Source organism: Sciurus vulgaris (genome assembly GCF_902686455.1).
Source record: "Sciurus vulgaris genome assembly, chromosome: 2".
Lineage (NCBI taxonomy): Eukaryota > Metazoa > Chordata > Mammalia > Rodentia > Sciuridae > Sciurus > Sciurus vulgaris.
Window position 1 is genome coordinate 183,673,412 of NC_136462.1, and position 21,971 is coordinate 183,695,382.

At 44.7% G+C, this 21,971-nt stretch overlaps 1 protein-coding gene across 1 annotated transcript in view; it reads right to left on the minus strand.

Annotated features, from left to right (window-relative positions):
• The window catches only part of TTI1 (TELO2 interacting protein 1), a 44,278-nt gene that overhangs the window by 10,287 nt on the left and 12,020 nt on the right, over positions 1-21,971 (minus strand). The window contains exons 2-7 of the mRNA XM_079128132.1: positions 15,938-18,265; positions 11,440-11,625; positions 8,009-8,157; positions 5,052-5,192; positions 2,845-3,049; positions 2,472-2,559 (exon numbers count right to left, since the gene is read on the minus strand). Of these exons, the coding sequence (XP_078984258.1) occupies positions 2,472-2,559; positions 2,845-3,049; positions 5,052-5,192; positions 8,009-8,157; positions 11,440-11,625; positions 15,938-18,233 (3,065 nt within the window). The 5' untranslated portion in view covers positions 18,234-18,265. The remainder of the gene's footprint in view (positions 1-2,471; positions 2,560-2,844; positions 3,050-5,051; positions 5,193-8,008; positions 8,158-11,439; positions 11,626-15,937; positions 18,266-21,971) is intronic.

Sequence of the window (21,971 nt, forward strand, 5' to 3'; positions counted from 1 at the left end):
GGCTTGGTCATTCTTTGAAGCCAGGAAAAGCAAACAAGAGTAGGAGAAACCTAGCTGTAATGCACAAGCTGAGGCTCTCCGTGGAGTGGCCAAGTCTGCCTCCACCCCTATATGAGGTCCTAACCCCACCTGCCAGAGGGGCCCACAGACCACAGCGCTCATCCATCTCTGTGCCTCAGAGCAGCACCTGCTCTCATGGTCCCCTCAGCCCTCCAGCAGGCAGAGGAGTGGGGTGGGGACTGCACTAGGTCCCAGGGAGCCAGTCATCTCTGGATAGCACTTTGACTGGTTCTTCTGAATACTAAGCAGAGCTTGGCTTTCTGTAAACCCCCAACCACAGGGCTTCCTGAACACACGGTTTTCTCTTCTTCACTGATGGATGTGTGGAGAATACTGAGGAGGGGCAAGAGCGAAGACAGGGGACCAGCACAGAGGCTTCTGTGGTTGTTCAGCTAAGGGGTGACGGTGCCTGGCCTACACTGTGCTTGGAGAAAGAGAGAAGCAGTTTTAAGAGACTTTGCAAGAAGGCAGACAGGCTTCACCCTTGATAATGTATGTGGGGAGCGAAGGAAAGAACTAAAGACAAGCTGCTGGGTGGTGGGGACTCCATCTTGCTTGGGGGCCCAGCTCATCAGTACCAGCGGGTGTGATTGTTCCAGCACTAATGAGCCCGCCATCTCCCTCTCTGCAGGCGGTAATTCAGCTCACAGACACCCAGTTTCCTATTGTCTCAGACTCTCCTCCCATTTAGAGAGCTTATTAATTTCTGAATCAAGATGCCAAATCAGCTCTTGATCAAGGACAACACTGATTTTTCCCCTGACTTCAAAATAAGTTTGCAGGCGATGTGTGTGAAGTAATCAAGCCTGCTTCTTCCTCCCCTGCTGCAGAGGGAGGGCATCTGACTTGAACCTGAATGGAATGCTGTGGAGCAAGCAGAGAGCTGCAGCAGTGGCCTGACCACACTCCTCCCCAGAGGCGCCAGATGCCACCTCAGCAAGGTCCGATCCTGGGTCCAACTGCGTTCTGCAGTGGAAAAGAGAATCAGAAATGAAAAAATAATGAATTGTGAATATTAGTTTGTTTAATAGCTCTAAACTTGAAAGACGCAATGTGGTGGGTGTAGGAAAGCAGGATGGAACAGGGAAGGTGAAGTCAGAGCTGTGTCACTCCTGGTTGTAACAGGCAGTCAAAAAAATGTACTTTATGATCAATTCATTCCATTCTTAGGCTGCACTTCAAATCACAGCATCATTAGCTTTGGGATACTGCCAGAGAGGACCAGGTTCGCCCTCAGTTGGTTCTTTAAGGAATACGAATGCCAGGGACAGGAAGCTCCTTGGGACGTGACGCACCCCTGTGCTCCAGAAATCATCACTGATTCCGGCCTAAGTGATGTGATAGGAACAGGACAGAAAGAAAAAAGGCTACTGGGGAAATCAAAAGCAAAAACTGCAAAGACAATAACTCAATTCAAAGAGATATCCTGTCACTCCTGGGGAGTGCAAGGTTATGAGGGAGCAAGCTGGCTCTCCCCCTTCCAGGCAGAGAAGCAATGGGGTGACTACTGCCCCACCAAGGATGCTCAGGGCACTGTCCCCAGGAGCCCAGGAAGGAGGAGAGACTCTGCTCAGGGACATGGAGCTGACAGGCCAGATAGTCCAGGCCCAGCAGGCACCAGGCAACACTTCGAGAACGCTGTTGCTCCTAAATGGAAGAAAAGCTGGGGAAGGAGGCCAGAGAGCACGGACTCTCAGGCTGGGGATGCTCTCAAGCTGCTGTGCTCAGAGTTTCAGCGTAGGAGAAAAATCACTTAGTACTCATGGAACTAGAAATAGCTTCTACTAGAGGCAGTACAGCCCTGCTCTAATAAGCATGGTCAAGACTCTTAGAAATCAGAATCATGTAATTTCAGACTCAGAAAAGGCCCGTGCAGTTGTTCTTGCTGTTGTTTGGGTCCCAGACTTCTGCTAGAACAAGATGCCATGGACTCTAGAAACAGGCACACGTGGGCTGCTCGCACACTTGGCCAATCTCACACGCAATTTCCCATCATCCCAGACCCTTCTGGAGTCTGGGGATGGCAGATTAGTCACCTGGAGCTTTCACCCTGCACTGGAGGGAACCAAGGCATGGAAAGGTGACAGGGTCACTTGGTCACCAGGAACAGAGCATAGAGGTGAAATCACCCTCTAGCCAGGAGGATGGCAGGTCCCCTCTACCACATGGTCATTCTGCTTTTTGCCCCTATGGAATTGATGCTGACACTGCAGCAGAGGAAAAGGTTACTTGCAAAGAGAAAGGCATCTAGTAAAAATACCATTTTTAGAGTTGGCACAGCTAAAGAAATCATCTTAACCTGGCAAGGAGAAGGAGAAAACAGCAGAGATGCCTCAACTCTGCTTGCCATTAGCAAATCATCTATAATTTAGAACAAACGTAAAGAGATGCGGGTGATCAAGCAGACGTACCTCCTGGCAGCCTCTTGTAATTTCACGGGCTGTTTGGTGCTGAGGTAAATCAAGCAGGCATCAGCTACTTTATTCAGGTCACCCTCACCTGCAGAGAGGAAAAACAAAACAAAGCATTGACCCTCAGACTTCATTTGGGACAAGCAGCAACCAACTGCTGCCTGGGAAGATGGGCAAAGGGAGGCAAGGCTCCCTGAGCTCTATAATCCATCCTGCAAACCAGGACGGCATTAAGGTAAACAGACCCATGCGGCCAAAGCAAGACGGAAGCAGGTGCACACGCGGGGAGGCAAGGGAGCACGGCAGGACCAGGCAGAGTGCAAAGCAGGGGCGCTGCAGGCTCTGCGTTCCAGTGACATGTGTCGGTACCCACCTAGGTCCAGTCGCTGGCAGAGGGGGCCCAGGCCCTGTAAGACAGCCAGCTGCAACTTGAAGGCCAGCGTGTGTGAGTAAACTGGTCCAGCCCTGGCACTGATGGGCGCCTGGGTGACTAAGGAGCCAGCCAGCTTTGGCAAGACATCTTTGCAGAACCGGTTCCGTAGAAAATCACCACACTTGCCTCCCAGCGTCTGTAAAACCTGCAGAAACAGTCCCCAACCTACTGACTGAAATCGCCACGGCAGCAAGAGCACTAAAGAATGCCTGGTAATTCAATTCCATCTAGGTCTGTACTTGAAAAAAAAAAAGAATTATTGCTGTTAATTCCTTGCCCATGGTTTGTAATTTTGACAGTTATGAATTTGGAGGTCTCTGCTCCCAAGGCATGGCTGCTTCAATCCATAAATACAGATTACATGGAGAATAATTCAGAGGAATCTTGGGTTGGATGAATAATATGATTAATATCTTGATTTTTCCTCCCTTTCTGTTTAAAAAAAAGAGAGAGAGAGAGAGAGAGCTTAAAGCAGTTCACATAGATCATCTCTGGAATCTTTTTAACATCCCTTGAGAAAAGACGTGTGCTTTTAACTCTAGCTAGCTGAGCAGACACAAACGCTGGGGCTCAGCTGCTGTCACGGGTAGGCGTCGGCTGGGCAGGACCGGGCAAGGTCCCTGGCTGAGCCAACGCCGGCTCTGTGGCTGGAGTCGACTCCGCGTTCCTTCCGTTTGGCTGCACAATCTCTTATGTACATCACCCTCATTCTATCTTCCACAACAGGCAGTTTCTTTGCATGTCTCGTTTTAAACTTTCTCTAGCAGAACGTATTGAAACGTTTTGCCCTGCTGCACAAGACTGAGTATACAGGAGAAGAGGAATTTCTTTAAAAATTGGCAAGTAAGGCATAACCAGCGCACAGAGCGGCTGCCCACTTTGCAGAGAATACGGCACCCATTTCAGGTCCCTCGGCTGGACTGCCTAAGCTTTTGCCGACCTCAGGTGTCATCGGTGTGCTTGTGTGTGGAGAGCAGCCTCAGTTTCAGTGCACACATCTGGATATTTTTTCATTTTTATACACTTGCTGTCATTTCAGATAAGCTATTAATTTTCATAAAGGAAAATGATGCATCTGAATAAGATTTAGTAACACCTCCCCCCAATCTTTCTCCTTCCCCCTGCCACACACACACACCGCACACACACACACCACACCACACCGCATACCACACACACACACCGCACACACACACACACCACACCACACCACATACCACACACACACCGCACACACACACACCATTGTATGCATGTTGCTTTGGAAAAAAATATTAACAACTTTATGTGTTTTGAATGTAAACTGGGATTTGAGTTTTACTACTTTGGCCCAGTACATTAATTGCATTCTCAGCTTCCTTCGACTCCCCACACATGTTTTTTCTTTGTTTCTTTTTGCTCTCCTGCTTCTAATTTATGATAGCTTGCCACAGTAAATGTATCTCTGTAGAATGTCATAAGTGCTTTTTAGAACAAAGAAGGATATAAATAAATAAGCTAAAATACATGTGCTCATATAAGCCAAACTAAGGAGAATAATACCTTACATCTACACAGGGTTTTCAGCTGCTTAAAGCACTCCATCAGAGTCTCATTTTATCGTTGACAACCGTATGAGAAGGATGGGATAGATATTCCCAAGCCCCACCTGAAATGGGTGGTCATGGGCTTAACCCAAAGTGGTTCAGAGATGACCATGCTAGAACCCCGCCCCTTCACCCCCAAACCAGGAACCCTTGTGCAGAGCAAGGAACATGAGCATGAGCCCACGGATCTGGGTCCATTGCTTACAAGCTGCATGATCTTGAGACACTAACTTCTCTGAGACTGTTTTCTAATCTGTTAAAAGAGGAGGCTATACACTTACCCTGACGGACTTGAGATGAGCTCATGTGTGGGGAAGTGCCGGGCCCGCTACCTGGCACACAGGAGATGCTCAATAAATACTGGTGGCCTTTTGCTTTACTAGTTCATCCTGATTCAAATTCAAAAGGAAAGTGACTTTTCTTTTCTGTCCTTTTCTTATTTTTCTACACTTTCTTTAAGGTCTGTGACATGCAATCAACAGAAAGAGAAGAGATGCAGAAGAACCTGAAGAGCTCTGTGCTTAAAATTCCCATGACAGACAGGGGATATCAGTGCAGTACCTTGAAGGCTCTGAGCACTGCCAGGGGGTCATCATTTGTGAGTCGGTGCACCAGGGAGGGCCAGGCCCGATGAGCCAAGGGAAGGAGCTGGTTCTTGTGTGTCTGCAGAACCACCACACACAAATCCAGCACATCCAAGACCTGGAAGAAAAGACATGATTTCATTAGATGGTAAAGGTTTGAAACCAGAGGCCTGGCTTGAGTTACCATTTTAAGAGTAAGACTGAGAAAAGTATTGAGTGACTATTGACTACAGGCCTGGCTGGGTACTAGGGAGACACACAGGGACGCAATATACAGGCTTCCTTGCTTTCACAGGCTTTATGGTCAACTAAGACATTAATTAGATAACAACCAAATAAAAAGAAGATTATTCATTGTGTCAAAGCGGAAGGTAAAGGGCGGAAGGGAAGAACTAAAGCACAGAGGCTGCTGGGAAGGCCTCTCCGAGGAATAGCTCCTAAAACAAGACCTAAGAGATGAGCAGGCATTTGTCCTGTGCAGGGTGGTGTGTTTCTACTGCTGGCACCATAGGGAGGAAGACCCTGCGCTTCTGTGCTGAGAAGAGACAGGTCTTATGGCACACGACTGAGGGCTGGACCACAAGGGGGTCAAGTTAAGAATCTTTTATTTTGTACTAAATGCAGTGGGGAGTCATCTAAACGTTTTGAGCAGGAAAGTGACATGATAAGATTCACGTTTTAAGGTCATTCTAGTTGCTGAGTGGAGAAGGGGTTTGAAGGGGAGAGGGAAGTGAAGGGGCCCTTCAGGAGGCCATAGCACAAGTCCACAGGAGAGAGGCAAAGGCACGTTGCCACAGAATGGCAGCAGAGGCAGAAAAGACTCGAGATCTGCTTTGACACTGGAACAGCTTAAGCTGCAGGAGGACCGCATAAAGGGGCGAGAAAGAGGTATGGAATGGAGCCGTTCGGGCTCAGGCACAGCAGCAGGAGAAGGGCGGGTCCACAGAATGAGACGGCAGCGTTGGAGGGGTGCGAGCCCAGCGCCGTGTGGATTCAAGTCGCGCTAGGATGCCTGGAGAGCCGAGCAGGCAGCTGAGGTACAGCCGACCTCGTAAGGAAGGCCTGGCGTTAACCTAGATGAATCTGACCTTTTACCTTCCTTGAGAATGTGTTTCCTGATCTCTCACATCTCCAAGCTCCCTCAACACAGAAGACCTGTGACAGTGCTACAGGCTGTGGTCAGTCTGACGCGGGCTTCCCAAGGGTAGGCAGTCCCCGCAGTGCACTTGAGGCGCATGGCTGAGCAGAGGGGCAGAGTGAGGTCCGCCCACAGGCCTTACGGGGAGCCTACCACATGCTGCTCCACGCTGAGACTGGAACAGAAGGAGAAGAGGCCCTGCCCATGGGACAGGACTGGTTAGGCAGGAGGAGCAGAGAGCTCAGCAGTACAGAGGGGAGCAGAGTAGTGAAGCAGAAAGGCTTGGCATCACTGACTGGCTCTGCGCTGAGTTCTGTCAGGAACGGGACAATTTACATCATGTTTCGCTAATTTCAAGGTGCACTTGTCCCCCTCTGGCTGAAATGGTATTCTCCCTGCTTTTGCCCCTTTGCATAATGGCTCCTCAACCTTTAGAATATTACCACTTCAGAGAGGGCTTCCTGGATGACCTAGTCTAAACGAGAACGTAAGCTCTGTCATACTCAACAGGGTTTGTGGTAGAGTAGGTTCCCAATACACATTTGACTAAGTTACTGTTTTCTGACATAGAAACTGCTTATTGCCTTCACAGTATTTCTCCTGGACTTGGATGTGTTTGGGTACTACCCCACGACAACACGAAGTTTCATGAAGAAAGGGATCATGCCCTTCAATATAGCCGCTGCTTGACCTTCACAAGTGCTGCTAGCATCTAGTGAACGTACATGCCATACCTCACACTAATTGTTTTATCTTTATAATAAACAACCTGTGAAGCAGGATTCCTCATTTCCATTTTACAAAGACACGACGACTTAACATGGTGAATTGCCTTCCTGGAGGTCACACAGCTAGTGAGGGGCAAAGCCAAGAGCTGAACTGCGGTGTCTATGTCTGACTCCAGCACAGACACTCTGAATGCCTCAAAGCCTCCATTAAAGGGAAGAGCTTGAAGGATGTTCAGGGGAGTTTGCTGAATGTATTAAACACCTACATTGAAGCTTTGTGTATAACACACACTTGAAAAGCGCTTGCTGAATGAAATACGTGAGTGCTAATGGGAAGTACTCAGGAAGACCAAACAAGTTCTATAAAACAGACTCAGAGCCTGAGACCACCTGTGGATCAGGGTTTCCTACCTTTGCCACCACCCAGCAAGCCAATGTGCTCTCAGTGCTAGAGCGAGTCACTAAGCCAGTTGTTCCTCCCCACAGGTTGGGGTGGGGGAGAATGATGCTTTCCTTTGGCTATAAGATCTCTGAAATGATTCTGAAGGCCTGGCCACCGCTAGCACCTCACCCCAGGCCCTGTGATTGAGTCACTATTAGAAATTCTAAGTCTTTGCGGATGGGGTATTCACTTGGGAAACTGTCAACAAACAAGCGTGTAGTTTTATGAAAAGTGTTGGGGCTTTTCCCAGGAGGAAAACAGAAACAGAAGCGGAGATAAGGGTCAGGTTTGCAAAATGACCACTTTAAAGTATTTAAACCTTCATCCAGCACTGCGTCAGCTCAGAAAATGATATCCTTTTAAAGCAATGACTTTGTTTCCTTTGGAGATTCAATGAATCCTCAAGACTTTGTGGTTTTTAATGTAGGGGACTCTTGGCATCTGAGCTGACGTAGAAAGATGTGAAAGTGTCATCCCTCAGATAAATTCCTCTTGATGCCCTCTCTTAGCCACCACACATGGACCAGGAGATAAGGGAAGTCCCTTATTCACCACATAGTCACTGCCAGCCAGATACACTTCAGTCCTGCTGCTCTGTGAATGCAGAGAAGGGGCTGCACACTGACCTTCAAGCGGATTTTCAGACTTTTATCCGATGACAAGTGGATGCAGCGTTCCATCACGTCCCTGGCTATTTGGATCTGCACTGGCAGTGGCGGCTCCGCATCTGGAAGGGTGTCATTCTCGTCCACCTTGGGAGGGTCTGATAACTCCTCTGGAAAAACAGCATGATTGGTGACAGTGGTTTTTGAGAGGTGCCCAAATCCAGTTTGATCTGGAGCTTTAGACTCAGGAACAAGACTTAGAGGAAAACATCTAGGAGCAGATCTTAAGGAAACCATCTGAAATTTGGGTCATACTGTACAAGTTAGGATGCCTGCAACAGCATTAACAATCAGCTAAAAACTGGGAAAAACTCTTGTATGGTTTAAATGTGTTGCCTCCAAAGTTTAGGTGTCGAAATTCAAAGGCCAATGTGATGGTATCAAGAGGTGGCCATGAGGACTCCTCTCCGTGTGAACAGGATCAAGAACCTTATAAAAGAGGTTTCCTGCAGCATACCTGCCTTTCTGCTTCTTGCCAATGAGAATAAGTGTTCCTCCCTAGGGAGGATACAACAAGGCACCAACTTGGAAGCAGAGAGCAGCCTTTACCAGATAATTGAGCTGCCAGCAGCTTGATGTTGGACTTTTCAGCCTCAGAACTGTGAGAAAACAAATTTCTGATCTTTATAAATTACCCAGTCTCAGGTCCCATGTTCGACCAGCACCAATAGACTAAGACACACATGCTACATAAACCACAGTACAGTCTAACAGTGGTAAGTTACAAGGTCTTTAAAATTTATGATTAGCGAGAGTTTTAATGACAAGGGGGAAATGCAAGGATTTTAATGACAAATGAAATAATTTCTTGTTAAAAAGAGAAAAAGCATGATATTAAAATGTGCATGCAGTATGAATACTATGGGAAGGAACATGACAAAATATTCATAGCAGGGTTGTGAGATAATGGGTGATTTAAATTATTTTCCTATACCTCTGGTCTTTTCTAAATTTCAATGAATAAATATTTAAATAAAACCATATGAGGGCACAGTTCTGATTTGGAGCCCTGGAGCTGGGCTTTCTCTGCCCTTTGCCCTCTTCTTCCTTTTGGTTCGTCCTTTGCCTGGAGGGGGTCGGCATGTATCTTTCCCACCAGCTGGGAGAGCTTCTGATGCCAGCATCAAGCCTTACTCATCTTGGTACGAACTGGTACCAGGTTGGCTTGGTGCAATACAGAGTACATGGGGTTTGGCCAGAGGGGACTGGGGCAAGTTTTGCTTCTACAAGCTATTAGCAATTTCTCCCATCCTACATTACCTCACCCAGATAAAAGGGGAAAAGCATATATATATATCTCATCTGCTTGTTAGAGGTTTAAATGACATAATGTCACCAGCTATTACCATTCTCTCACTGCCTAGAGTGCTGCATTGTATGAAACAGATGTAAGTGTATAAGTTAAAACAACACCAGAAAGACTTGGGTTGCATGAAATCTAGGCCAAAATCCCTTTCCTGAAAAATTTTCCTGTCTACTTACAGCTTCATCCCGTCCCTAAACCACTATTATTACGAGCTGTACTCATTTCCACTGAGCTGAGTACTGCTCCCTTGATTTTTTCCCATTTCAGTTTCCTCTGCTGGAAAAATAGAATCCCATAGTAGAGGCTGCACCTTTCTCTAAGAGATGCTGAAAAGATAAATGAAAATCCATTTGTAGAATGCTGGGATTTCTTGGAGGAAGGGACCTTAGATAGGTGCTTTTATGTGGTTAAAACAAAATGCTCATGTCAAACCAACATCAAGCTGAACATTCTTCATAATGCCAAGCATGGGATGTGCACTTGATGAATGGTAATTCTAAAAATGCTACGGCTACGCTTTTTTCCCAGAGGAGGGTTTGTTGTTTGAAATTCACCTACTGCAGAATGTATTTGAGGGATGTGGATTTTCTGGTTTTGGAAGAGGGTTTGATTCATTCTGTCTGCTCCTAGCCAGCATCCACCTGAACCAGAAGATCCTAATTGTGAACAAAGAGCGTTCCTGACAATGCTTAAAATTTAAACGAGAACGGCAAATCCTGATTACGAAGGATCAAGATACCTTCCCTTCTTCAGGGATCCTAGGTTTGAGTAAAGAGTATAGTTCACAAAAAGGATTGGTTTGATCAAGAAGCAAACCTAAGAAGAAAAAGCCTGACAGATTTCTCATCAGAAAACTCTGTCCTTGGGGACAGCAATGACTCAACTCTGCATAGATCACTATCTGTGCTCTGTGATGCCTTTCTGTTTAGAAGAAATTTGCTGTAGTTAGTGCATCAAGCTCCTGTTATCCTGAAGTATTGGCTTCAGTTCACCAAAATCTCACAGTATAGATGGAAGGAAGGGAAGTTGGAGGCAGGGAGGAAAGCGGGGGGAGGGGGGAGAAAAAAAAAAGAAATCTGCTCAATTTCAACCTAACAAACTAATTTGGGACTCAGTTCGATTTAGGATAGTTCCGAGACCACCAAGCTCATTATGACTTGGCATTTTATATTTGCAGAGGAGATTCTAATAATTTATTAATCCTTCTGTGACCTGAAGCTCCAGATTGAGTTTGTGAATAAAACAAGAGGCCAGAGCTGCTACTAGCCTGAACTCTCTTTTCCTTTATCATATAAATAGGTAAGAAAAACACTGGACTCTCTTCCTACCAATAAGTAAATAGATAAAGCATTCAAATAGACAATGGGCATAAGAGAAGAATGTCAGGAAAGAAGCATATAGAAATATATTCAAGGTTACCTTGTAATTTAGGAAAAAGCAAAATTGGTAAAAGCCAATGTTGGCGAGGTTGCGGTGAAATGAGTATCAGTCCTACACTGCTGAAGGAAAGGTATAAATTAATACAACCTTTTTGGAAGGCAATTTGGCAAGCATTAAATAAGGTTCATATCCTTGACCCAGAAATCCCACTTCTGGGAATTTATAAAGAGATATGCAAAAAGGAAAAGATCACATGCACAGAATCATCCACTGCAGTTCTATTTATTACAGAGAAAGCTAGAAGCAACCTAAACTTCCCAAGGGGGAATGGATACTTAGTGGCAGCTATTAAAACATTAATTATGAAAACTCCATAGCAACATGGAGCACTGCATATAACTAAGCACAAAAAGGGTATGCTGCATTTAAACGAGGGCTGCAGGGTGCTGAGGGCTGGCTTGGTGGCAGAGCATCCCAGCATGCACGGCGCCTTGGGTTCCCTCCCCAGGACTGCCAAACAAGCACCTGCAGATAGGTCTGTAACAAAAAAGAATGGAAAAAGATTACACAAAATATAATGGTTGTATTGGTATGGTGTGCTTATGAATGACAGCTTATTTTCAAACTTTCAGGAATGATGTTTCATGATTTTTATAATTTGTTTCAAAGAGAAAGAACTAGTTAAGCCAAAATACATAGTAATTACCTTCTTCATTGTCAAAATCTGAGACATTTCCCTCTGCCACATCCTTCTCTTTGAGGTAGTTCAGCACAAACTGTTCAACGTGCTCGGCTGTAGTGCTGTTCTCAAGGGGTGCTGGTGTTTGGCACGAATGACTTCTCTCCTCCTCTAAACTTTGCTGAGCATCTCCTGCGTCTGGGAACCACTGGGCTGCAGAGTGTTGTAAAGATCACCTTGGTCATTAATAACAGGCATTAGCACTCATAAGTAGAAAAAGCTCTTTGCCATGGCCTGTATGCCCCACGTCTAGGCCCTCCCTGCCTGCCTCTGCAACATCATTTTCTGTCATTCCAGTTGCCTGATAACTTACCATCTTCCAGTTCTTCCAATGCGTCAAGCATTTTCCTCCATGAGAAATTTTGCATATGTCGCTTCTGCCTGAAATACTTTACTTTCCCCCTTACTTTACCTCTAATTCCAAATCACTTTTCATGTCTCAGTACAATTAGAACCTGCACAGTACAGTCATCCCTTCCCTCCTCACCCTAGCTCAGGTCCCTTATCCAATGTTTTATACAGCACCACGTGTTTCCCTTCATATCAACTCATCACAGTTTGCAACCATGTATTTATTTTGTGGGTAATGCTTGGCGCCTGACTCTTCCATTAGAGGTTACTCCAATATGGCTAGCATAGGGTGGGTGCTCAAAATACATGCTGAATGAAACAATACACAAGACTGGAGAAGGTGTACAAGTGATAAAGTTCTGAATACAGATACGCTGCTCGGTAGGAGACAGTCCCACCTGTATTTCCACTACCCACTGCTTTGGCCATTTTTCTCCAAAGCTTTCCCTTCTTCAGTGATGCTCCAGTGCCTCCGATGCATTCTCACAGGACAAACCAACATCACTGACTCCAGGGGTTTTCAAATGGTGTGGTGATGTCTCAGGAATCACAACAGGGAGGACACCAAGAGGCAGTAGGTTAATGGTGGTGGTGTGTCCTAGGGTCTCCATTCCTTCTTCAACCACAGCAACTTTAATTTCAACCATTTTTTAAACATTAAGGTTGCTCAAAAGCTTCATTTCAAAAAAGACTCAATCCTTAATAAAATAAAAACAAACATCCCATAGCCTGGAAATCACTGCTCTGGTCCAGAGCCTTCCTTTTGCAGATAGCAGGGAAAGAGACTGTCATGACCTTTAGCACCTGCTAATCTCCTTTTCATCAAGGAACATTTGCACAGAGCCAGAGTGACAGCAGACAGAAATGACAGGCCAAGGAGCAGACAGCAAGAACTTGAAATGACGGCCTTTGATCCAGTATTTGGAGGTTCCTATCCAGAATAATCGATTACCACGTTTCTTCAATGCCCCATTCCCAGGTGTAAATCAGGTATTTAGTACACTTGAAGGGATTGGCTCCTAAGTAGTTAAAGCCTGGATCCAGCAATTACACCGCCAGGACAGGACTCACTGCAAAGATTATTTCTAGATTCTAGGCTAGTGCCAGATGTTAAAATGTCTTTGCTCACTAATGGCTTTTAAACATATGAAAAGAAGCTCAACCTCTCTTAATGCAAATTAAAACTACAATAAGGTGCTATTTTTCTCCTATTGCACTAGCAGAGATCAAAAGCTTGGTAAATACAGTGTGGGTGAGGGCGTGGCAAAATTGGCACTCTTTTACATTGCTGATGGAGTTTAAATTGGTACAACCGCTTAGGAGAGCAATTTGATACTCTCAATCAAAAATCTAATTGTAATACCCTTTAAACTAGCACTTCTTTCAGGAATTTACTGATATATTGACCTATAAAGATATTCACAGCAATTTTATTTTGGGTGTGTATGTGTGTGTGGGAGTGTTGGCAAAATATCAGAAAACACCAAACATCTCCCAAGAAAGGGCTGGTTAAATAAAGAATGGCGCAGCCCCACAGCAGGATATGAGGCAGCCACAGAAAGAACGAGCAGCTCTGTGTGTGGATGTGGCACAATCTCCAGGTTCTGGAGTATCTGTCATATTTTCTCATTTTCCAACCTATCCTGCCTTTTCCTGTGAAGAGTTTAGCCTGTTAGCCCTCTATGGCACCTTTTAGTCACTGCATGTGTGCAACACTGCGTGTATGGGGCCTCAATTTCCGACAACGGGTATTGGGTTTTAAGACCTTCCAGAAGTTCTGTGAGAGCACACTGCCACTCTCCTCTCCACAGAGGCCAGCAGTTAGACAACTGATGCCAAACAACTATGCCAACACCAAGTGCTACTTTGACTCCTGAGTGACGGTACCAACCTCACTACTTACTATTAAAATTCAAGTGTACTCTTGGCTGTTTCAAAACCTGCAGAAAAGTTATCTCCAATCTTGCTTGTTTTCTTAGGATGTTCCAGGGTCTTCCTGACCATCTTCATTTTCCCTCTGTAGTGGATACCTTCCTTCCTCCACTTCAACTAAAAAAAAAAGGTACTAGACAGGATTTCTTAACTTTCCTCCTTCAGATATGACCAAAGACATCACCAATCTAAAGCAATTCAATTTTCAAGACCCAAATTGAGATGACTCCCAGAAGGATATATTTCATAGGCCTTTTGGTAATATACTTGTTTAAATTTCAAATTGAAACAGAGTATAGTTCCCCAAAGTAGTAATGGTGGGGCTTATATGGCCCAGGGAAGCCAGTCCCAGTCTGCAATGTCTAAGCAGCTAGCCAGTCTCAAGAGGGGCTCCATGAGGGCTGGCCTAGGTGGGTCTCATTCATAGCTGCCTCCCCAGTGATAGCCAGCCACCAAGTAAGACTGTGAATGATTGCAAAGTCCAAACTCCTTCCCTTGGCCTAAAAGGCCCTGCAGAATTTGCCCTCCTTTCCAACTGCATCTTGTACTACTCTCTCCACAATGACCTCTTCTCTACTCTCCAAACACCCTGATCCTCTTCTTTCCTCTAGGCCTTCGCACCTGCTGTTCCCTTTGCCTTAATGTTCTTACAAATTATACAGACATCATGGCAGCACTGTATGTGCTGATGGGCCCTTCTCATCCTTCAGGTCTTGGTTTTGGTGTCATGTCACTTTGACAGGTCCTCTCTGACCACTCCACCTAAAGCAGCCTGTTTCTGGTACTCTCTCGCATCCAGGAGTTGGTTCCTTCACAGTGCTTACCAGAGTCTGAAGTGAGCTTGTTTAAGGATTTGTTTATCATCCCCTTTGCAGTAGCAGGACAGCTGAGTTTATTCATCTTGTCCACTGCTATATTCCCATTACTTAGCACAGTGTCTGACACATGGCAAACACTCTTCACTGAATAAAAGAACATTTATGCTGTAAATGTTCATGAATGAACGAACACCGGAAATAGCATCAGCTAGGGAGCAGAGCACAGTTCCTGCCCCAGTCACCTTCCATGAGAAAGTTTCTTACGTGGCCTTGGCTTATCATTCACCAAAATGAGATCCCAAGACCTTTCCGCTTGCCTCAGAGACTATTAGCAGTGCTGAAACAAATATGCAGATATGCTCTATGGATAAAAGGCACCATAGCTCATTGTTTTTTCTTTCAAAGACTGTCCAGTTGAGGAATTCTTTTTCTTACGGTCCAAAATTTTGCCATTCTAGTGGTGGCTAACATTTCCAGCAGGCACCCTACAGCATCAGAGAGAAGAGAAATGCAAACCAGCTCACTCAATTAAAAGGTTCAAAGGAAATTTTTAGATCTGCTGTGTCTAGTATGGTATATGAGACTACACGTAGCTATAATTTATTATTTTTGTGGAACAGATGACAAAACCCTCTGAGCTACATCCCCAGCCTTTTTTATTTTTTTATTTTGAGATAGGGTCTGGTTAAGTTGCTAAGGTTGGTCTCAAACTTGCAATCCTCCTGCCCTCAGCTTCTAAGTCACTGAGATTATGGCATCCACCACTATGCCAGCTACATGTAGCTATTAAAATTAAACAAAATTAAAAATTCAATTTCCCAGTAGTACTAGCCACGTGTGGCTAGTGGCTATTGTATTGGACAGAACAGATATAGAGTATTACCATCATCGCAGAAAGTTTTATTGGACAGTATTGTTCTAGCCATCTGTGGACTGAATTATTCATGCTATTTCTGTTCTCCATTAGCATAGATACTGCTAACACTAAATATCAGCAGCAGTAATTTGGTATATTGGAAAGAATAAAATTGTCATAAATCCTGATTTTTATCCCTTATTAACTGTGTGACCCTGGCAAAGTAGGATCTCACTGAGTCTTAGCTTTTTTTATTTGTGAAATAAAAATGTTTATATTTAGTTTATAGGGTTTATATCCCTGGCTCAGAGCAAGAGCTCAATAGATGATAGATTATTGAAAATATAAAAAATAAACACTGGAACCCCATCATAACACGTGGTTCCGGAGAGACAACCTTTCAAATGTTCTTCATAGCATAACCATAAACACTGAAAAAATAAGACCAGGCAAACTAGGATAGTGAGTCCTATTACACCAATCAGCATTAAAAAGAGCTTCAGTGTACCTAATGCTGTCAGTAAGGCGTGCAGAACGCTGACAAAGGAAGCAGCTCTCTTATCATAAAATTGGTCCAGGGTAGTCAGGACATCTTGAACCACATCTGCCACCAAAGGAAGCAGGCTAGCATCTGAGTTCCGCAGCATGACTTCCAAGACCTTTGGGGTATGAGGGTGCAGAGCTAGATGGCGCAGATTTAAAGAGATGCCATTCACCAAATAATCTGAATTTTCATTGATCAGGTGCTGTAGGGAGTCATAGCCACAAGCGTTGCAAATATCTACCATAGTTCTGGTAGCCACTTGACTAATAAGCAAGGTTTGGTCTCCAGCCTTCTCCAGTACTGGATAGAGGGCTGACATCAAGAGCAAACGAAAGTCTTCTCCTAGTGCATATGCAAACTGGCCAATCCCTTCCAACTGGATGCATATTTGCCAGATATTGCTGTTCATGGAGCAGATAGTGGAACTTGGCTTTGAGAAGGCTGGAGAGGAAAGAACTTGGTTGGTGTGCACATTGGATGTGATGGCCTGGAGGCATGGCTGCTTCATTAGCTCCTCTCCCTCCTCAGTTTCAATACAGGTAACCAAATACCAGTTTTCTTGGTTTATATATTCTTCAAGTATAGATGTCACAATCTCTCTCAGCTCCTCTGGGCTTGTTTCAGTGTGTTTTTCATGAAGATCCTCCACCTCCAGTCCAGCAGCTCCTGTAACCAGTTCATTAAGGATCATGGCGGCTTGCTTCCGATAAACCACAGATTCGTGGTACAGTTCCATAAAGTGATCCACAAGCAAATAAAGGTTCCCATAATAACCAAGAAGCTGACAAACCTGCCGTAAGAGCAGGAACACTCTCTCATCAGTGAAGAATCGGAAGTATCTCCTTTGGACTTGGTTCCGTGGCCGCACAGATGAGGTATTTGGAGAGGCATCCAGGTCTTCAGCATTCCACCGCCGCTCCTCCACAATTCTGACATCAGCCACATCTAGTTCTAGAACTTGGATGAGCGCTTTGGCAAGGCGCTGGAGATGGGCCACAGAGTTGAGGACAAAGTTTACTTTTGGGCCCAAGAGTTTTAGATAACCAAGGAACAAGGAGAGAGTGGAGAATTTGCCCTGATCATCTTGGGAGTTCATTAGGCGGGGAAGAGATGTGGCAAGGGAATGTAAACTTTCTGACAAGATGTCAGCAAGGGCTCTGTTGCCCACCACTACTTTCTGATCTGCAAAATGTCTCAGAACTTTATTGCACTGGGACTGAACTTCAGGACTCTCATCATTTACTAGGCCCACTAAGGCCTTCAGGAGGGGACCAGCAGACTCAATTAGTGATTGACTGCACTTCAAAAGAAGCGCCTCCACAAGCTCTACCAGTTCCAACCTCACCTTCCAGTGTGGGTGAACTGAAACGCACTCAGTTATCTTTTTAATAAGGATCGCCAACTTGTCACCAGTATTTTTCACCCAATCTGCTTCCCTATGAACCATTAGCTCTGCAACTCTATGCTCCACTGCAGGTTTTGCTTGGACCTTTGAGATTCTCCTGAGCTGTTCATCAGCCATAATGAAGCACACTGTCTTGTAAAAGATCTTTAGAGAAGATACAACAATGCCGTGACCTTGTTTAAAATCTCCTGTAATAACCCTCGTCAGTGCAGTTGATATTCCAGGTAAAAAAGAAGCAAACAAATCCCCCAGCTGCTGTTGCTCAATCTCATCCAAGGACCTTGGATGGTCTTGACAATCACATTGAAAGAGTAGAACTTGTAAACATTTTAAGGCAGCAATTTTAATTTGCTTTGATTTCTCTTGTTCTGCCAAACCTAACAGCAAAGACACAGCAAATCCTAATCGAGGAAGGATGGAGGGCTCATAAAAAGTCAGAATGATGTCCCCATAAGCCGAGTGCATTAAGGTGCTAAGTCCCCGGATCACAGCCAATTTCAACTCCTCTGACACAGCTGCAGGTTTTTGGGAATTGGGCGAATACAGACAGGCAGAAAGTTCCGAAAAGAGTTCCTGGAGAAGCTCCTGCTCTTTCACGCATGTTGAAGAGAGGACAAACGTGAGGCACTCCACCACACTCTGGATCAAGCTCTCTCTCTTGGGACCTGGGGTCTTGAGGGTAAATCGCAAGGGGAAGAGGACATACTGCTGAAGTTCCTGTAGGGCACTGTCACTCACGGCTTGTAATTGTGTCTGCAGATGTTCCACATTTTCCACTGTCTGGGTCTTTGTGAGCTGAACACAGACTGGACGTAAGACACCAAAGGCCTCCTCGGGAGTATCAAAAACTGCCATTGTGCAAATCTTCCTCTCACTGAGGGAACATCCTGTAGGTGGGAGGAAGGAAATGTTTTGGTAAAGAGGGTCAAGTTCAAAACAAAATGAGGTGAACTTGCATTTATTCATTCAACAGGCACTTAAGGAGGCCTATGTGTCAGCCACTGCCCAAGACACTAGGGGAGAAAAGAAATTGGAAAGAGATAGCTGCTATTTTCAGAAGCCTCTCATCTAGTGAGGGAAGTAAACTCACAGTCTCTTAAGGATTAGGATAGCCTTCAGCATGGCGTCCTAAGGGAGTGTGGAAGAGTCATATCCCTGCAAGAGCCAGGATGGGATGCACAAGAAGATGAAGCTCAAACCACAACACAGGGGAGGAATGAACAGGCATCTGTGTGCTACTCTAAGGAGTTTGGGTTTTAACTGTGCTGGTGCAGCGTCACTGAAGGTTTTATCTTTTTAAAGTTGAGGACTACATAACATACAACGTACTGTCTTAATGTATAGCTCAGTGAATTTTTACGTACAGACCCACAGAAGCACTACCCAAAGCAAGACAGAGAAGGTATCTAGCGCCCAAGGGGGTTCCCTCAGGTCCCTGTGCAATCCATTCCTATTCCCTTCACAATTCTGACTCAACACTAGAGTCCTTTTGCCTGTTCTCGTCATTGAGAGGTCTGTTAGTGTGTGAAGTTATATGATCAACTTTATGCAATGAAAAGATCTCCTAGCAGCTGGGAACATGGAACAAGGATCAGAGCTGGGTGAGACTGAAGGCAATGCAAAATAGATGAGAGTGCCCAGAGAGTTGGGAAAACCAGGAATGTACACTACACGGAAATCATGGGAGGAGAGATTCCTGCAGGATGGAAAAAAGGTAGGCAAAGGAGATGAGTTTATAGGTAGGAGCAGATGCTGAGCAACTTAATACATGAGAGTCTTTCTTTTGTCTGTGAGGAGAAATTCAAAGTCATGGGCTGACTGTGAACAAGAAGGGGGATTAACACAGGGCTTGAGGAGAGAAATAAAGTTTCCTATTCCCTTTGGGGAAGCAGGGCTTGCTGGGAAGACAAAAAGTGTGATTCAAGGGTACTGAGAATTGAGCTGAAGCTTGAGACCATAAATGTGTATAACCCTAAAATGTTGGCCCTGGATAGAGGTTTACAGATGATCTAGTCTGGAGGTCTTTCTCTTTTTCCTTCTCTGTTCGCTAGGGTTTCTGAAAAGACAATGACAAGAAATTCCTTGCTGCTTGTCTATCCACAACTCAATAAGTGCTCTTGAACCCAGTGGCTATAAGACTTGTAGGCAGGTGGTGTGTGGTGGGTGTGGGTCAAGACCTGCTCAGTCCACAGAAAGCTGATATTGGATTTTTTTCCCCCTCTTCCATAACAGGGGTCTCGAGGGCACAAATGGGACTCTTTAAACCCTAGAGAGTCTGGTCCACTGAGCTCCAGGGACTCTTGTGAGGAAGGGCATTGTCAGTCTCTGTGAGGCTTCTGGGGGAGAAATCTCCTGGTCTCTGTGGTCCCAAGAAGCCAGGAAAAGGAAGAAGCTCAAATCCTCCTGATTGCAGGTTAGGAAAATGTCATGGTCATCAGCTCTCACACTGATGATCCAGAGGCTGCTACGCCACCCCCTGTACGAGGTACCCGTCACTGGATTACTGAGTGTAATCCATACACACTTTCAGGAAGAAACAAATAACTTATGAAAAAAGAGGCTGGCTTTGAACTCCTCATCTGAAACAGTGGATCCTAGAAGACAGTGGAATAGCACCTTCTGATTGTAAATAAAGGGTGGTGGCCTCTAAAACCTATAAACAGCCAAGACATTTGCCTGTCAAGGTGGAAGAACAATATTCAAGGATTTGGAGAAGGAATCACCCATATATTCCACCAGAAGATGTCTGAGAAATGACTGTACAAACAGAACAGAGACCCAAGATGGGAAAATGAGTGAAAAAGCAAACGATATTTTTTTTTTCCTTTTAGCAAGGAAAAAATTTTTCTTCAAATAAAATGTTTAAGTGGAAGCTCAATATATAAAACAAACAAAATCAAAGGGTCTCTTGTTAAAGCTGGTGTGCAGGCAATGGCCTGGGCTCTGTGTCTCTTACTAACTTTAGGAGTTTCATGAAGATAACTTGGGGACCAAAGAGTGGTAGTCCAAATTATCTCCTCAGATGATATGACAAAAACTGTAACAGCACTGATGAAATAGGAACATACAATGTCCAAAATTGAACTCATCTGCTTTTTCTGTCGTGATTCCTTTGTGACTTATGGTCCTCATTCCATTTCATCACCAATGATGATAATCACATGTCACGGTGGGCTGACTGCAACAGTTTCCTCTCTGGTCCCATGTCCCGTGTGCTTGCCCTTCTTGAATCCACATTTCAAACTGATGCTTAAGTGATTTTTCTGATCACTCTTCTCCATGTTTAAAATCTTCAACTACTTTTCCATAGCCCGACAAAAGCACAAACACCTTTTAGCTTACAGGACCCTTTGCCTTTAGGCCCTGTCTAGCTCACCAACTTCATCACTCTCGTTTCACTCCTTGAATGCTAAACAGCAATTATGTAAAATTATACAATTTCTAAAAAGATGGTGCTATTCCATATTTGTCTCCTTTCTCCTACCACTGTATGCACCTCTATTATGGTAACAAGCTGCATTCCTTGTACAAATGTCTTACCCACTTTACATGGGGCTCTTTGAGGTCAGGGGCAATTCTAAACCTAGAAGAACATCTAGCACCTGACAACATCTGTACAAATTCTGCTTTCAAGTAGGATATAGTATGGATATGCAGGCCAACACTCATGTTGATGACTAGCAAGGTCCAATACTTTACAGAAATCATTTCTTAAAGTATCCAGAGCAACACAGACTACATGGACTAATAGTTTAGTGAAGGGAGAATGTTCAGAGTGAGTCAATAATCAGTTGCTTTTTTTGCCCTTGGTACATTTGCTGATCCTGGGCATGGACTCAGGGTTAGGGCGTGGCTGTCACTGAGGAGACAGAATCCACAATGGTTAGGGCTGGATAGACATAACTGCATCCTTGAGGGACCTCAAAATACAAGACTACTGGTATAGAATCCGGTGGGTATTTTGGTGTTCTTTAAAGTTAGAGTGACAAAACGGGAGATAACACTTGGCTGGTACTTCCTCAAGATATTTAGCAAATTTTGAATCCACATGAAGTGGCAGTTTAAAGAACTAAGCCGAAAGCCTTTGGAGGGCAGAGGTCCCTGAAAGTCTTCAAGTCCAAGGAGACAGATTGCCTGTTAACCTCCCAATTGTCAGCCCTGGGGGATTGCCCTCCATCAACAAGAATGAACCAGAGAAGGTTTGAGCCTTTTCAGGATTGCAACCCAGAGTGATCCAGCTTAATTCCTTAAATTGAAGTGTTCAGCTCCCCACCTCTCAACCTAACAAAAGAAGGACCCTCTCTGATGGAAAATAATGCTACCTAGTGCCACTGAGTCTTTTTAATGTCTTATGCATAATAAGAATTTTTTGAATATAGACCACAGAACTGGATAAGCAAGAGGAAAAGCAGACAATAAAAGCAAATCCATAGGTAACCCAAACATTGGAGTTAGCAGTCAAGACCTTTAAAATAAACAAGATTAATATTGTCAAGAAAGAAAGGAACACTTTTTTCTTTTGAAGTAACCTCTCTTTTTACCCTAAGATGTTATTTATTGCTGTCTTCTTTTTCACAAGTAACTTGAAGATAT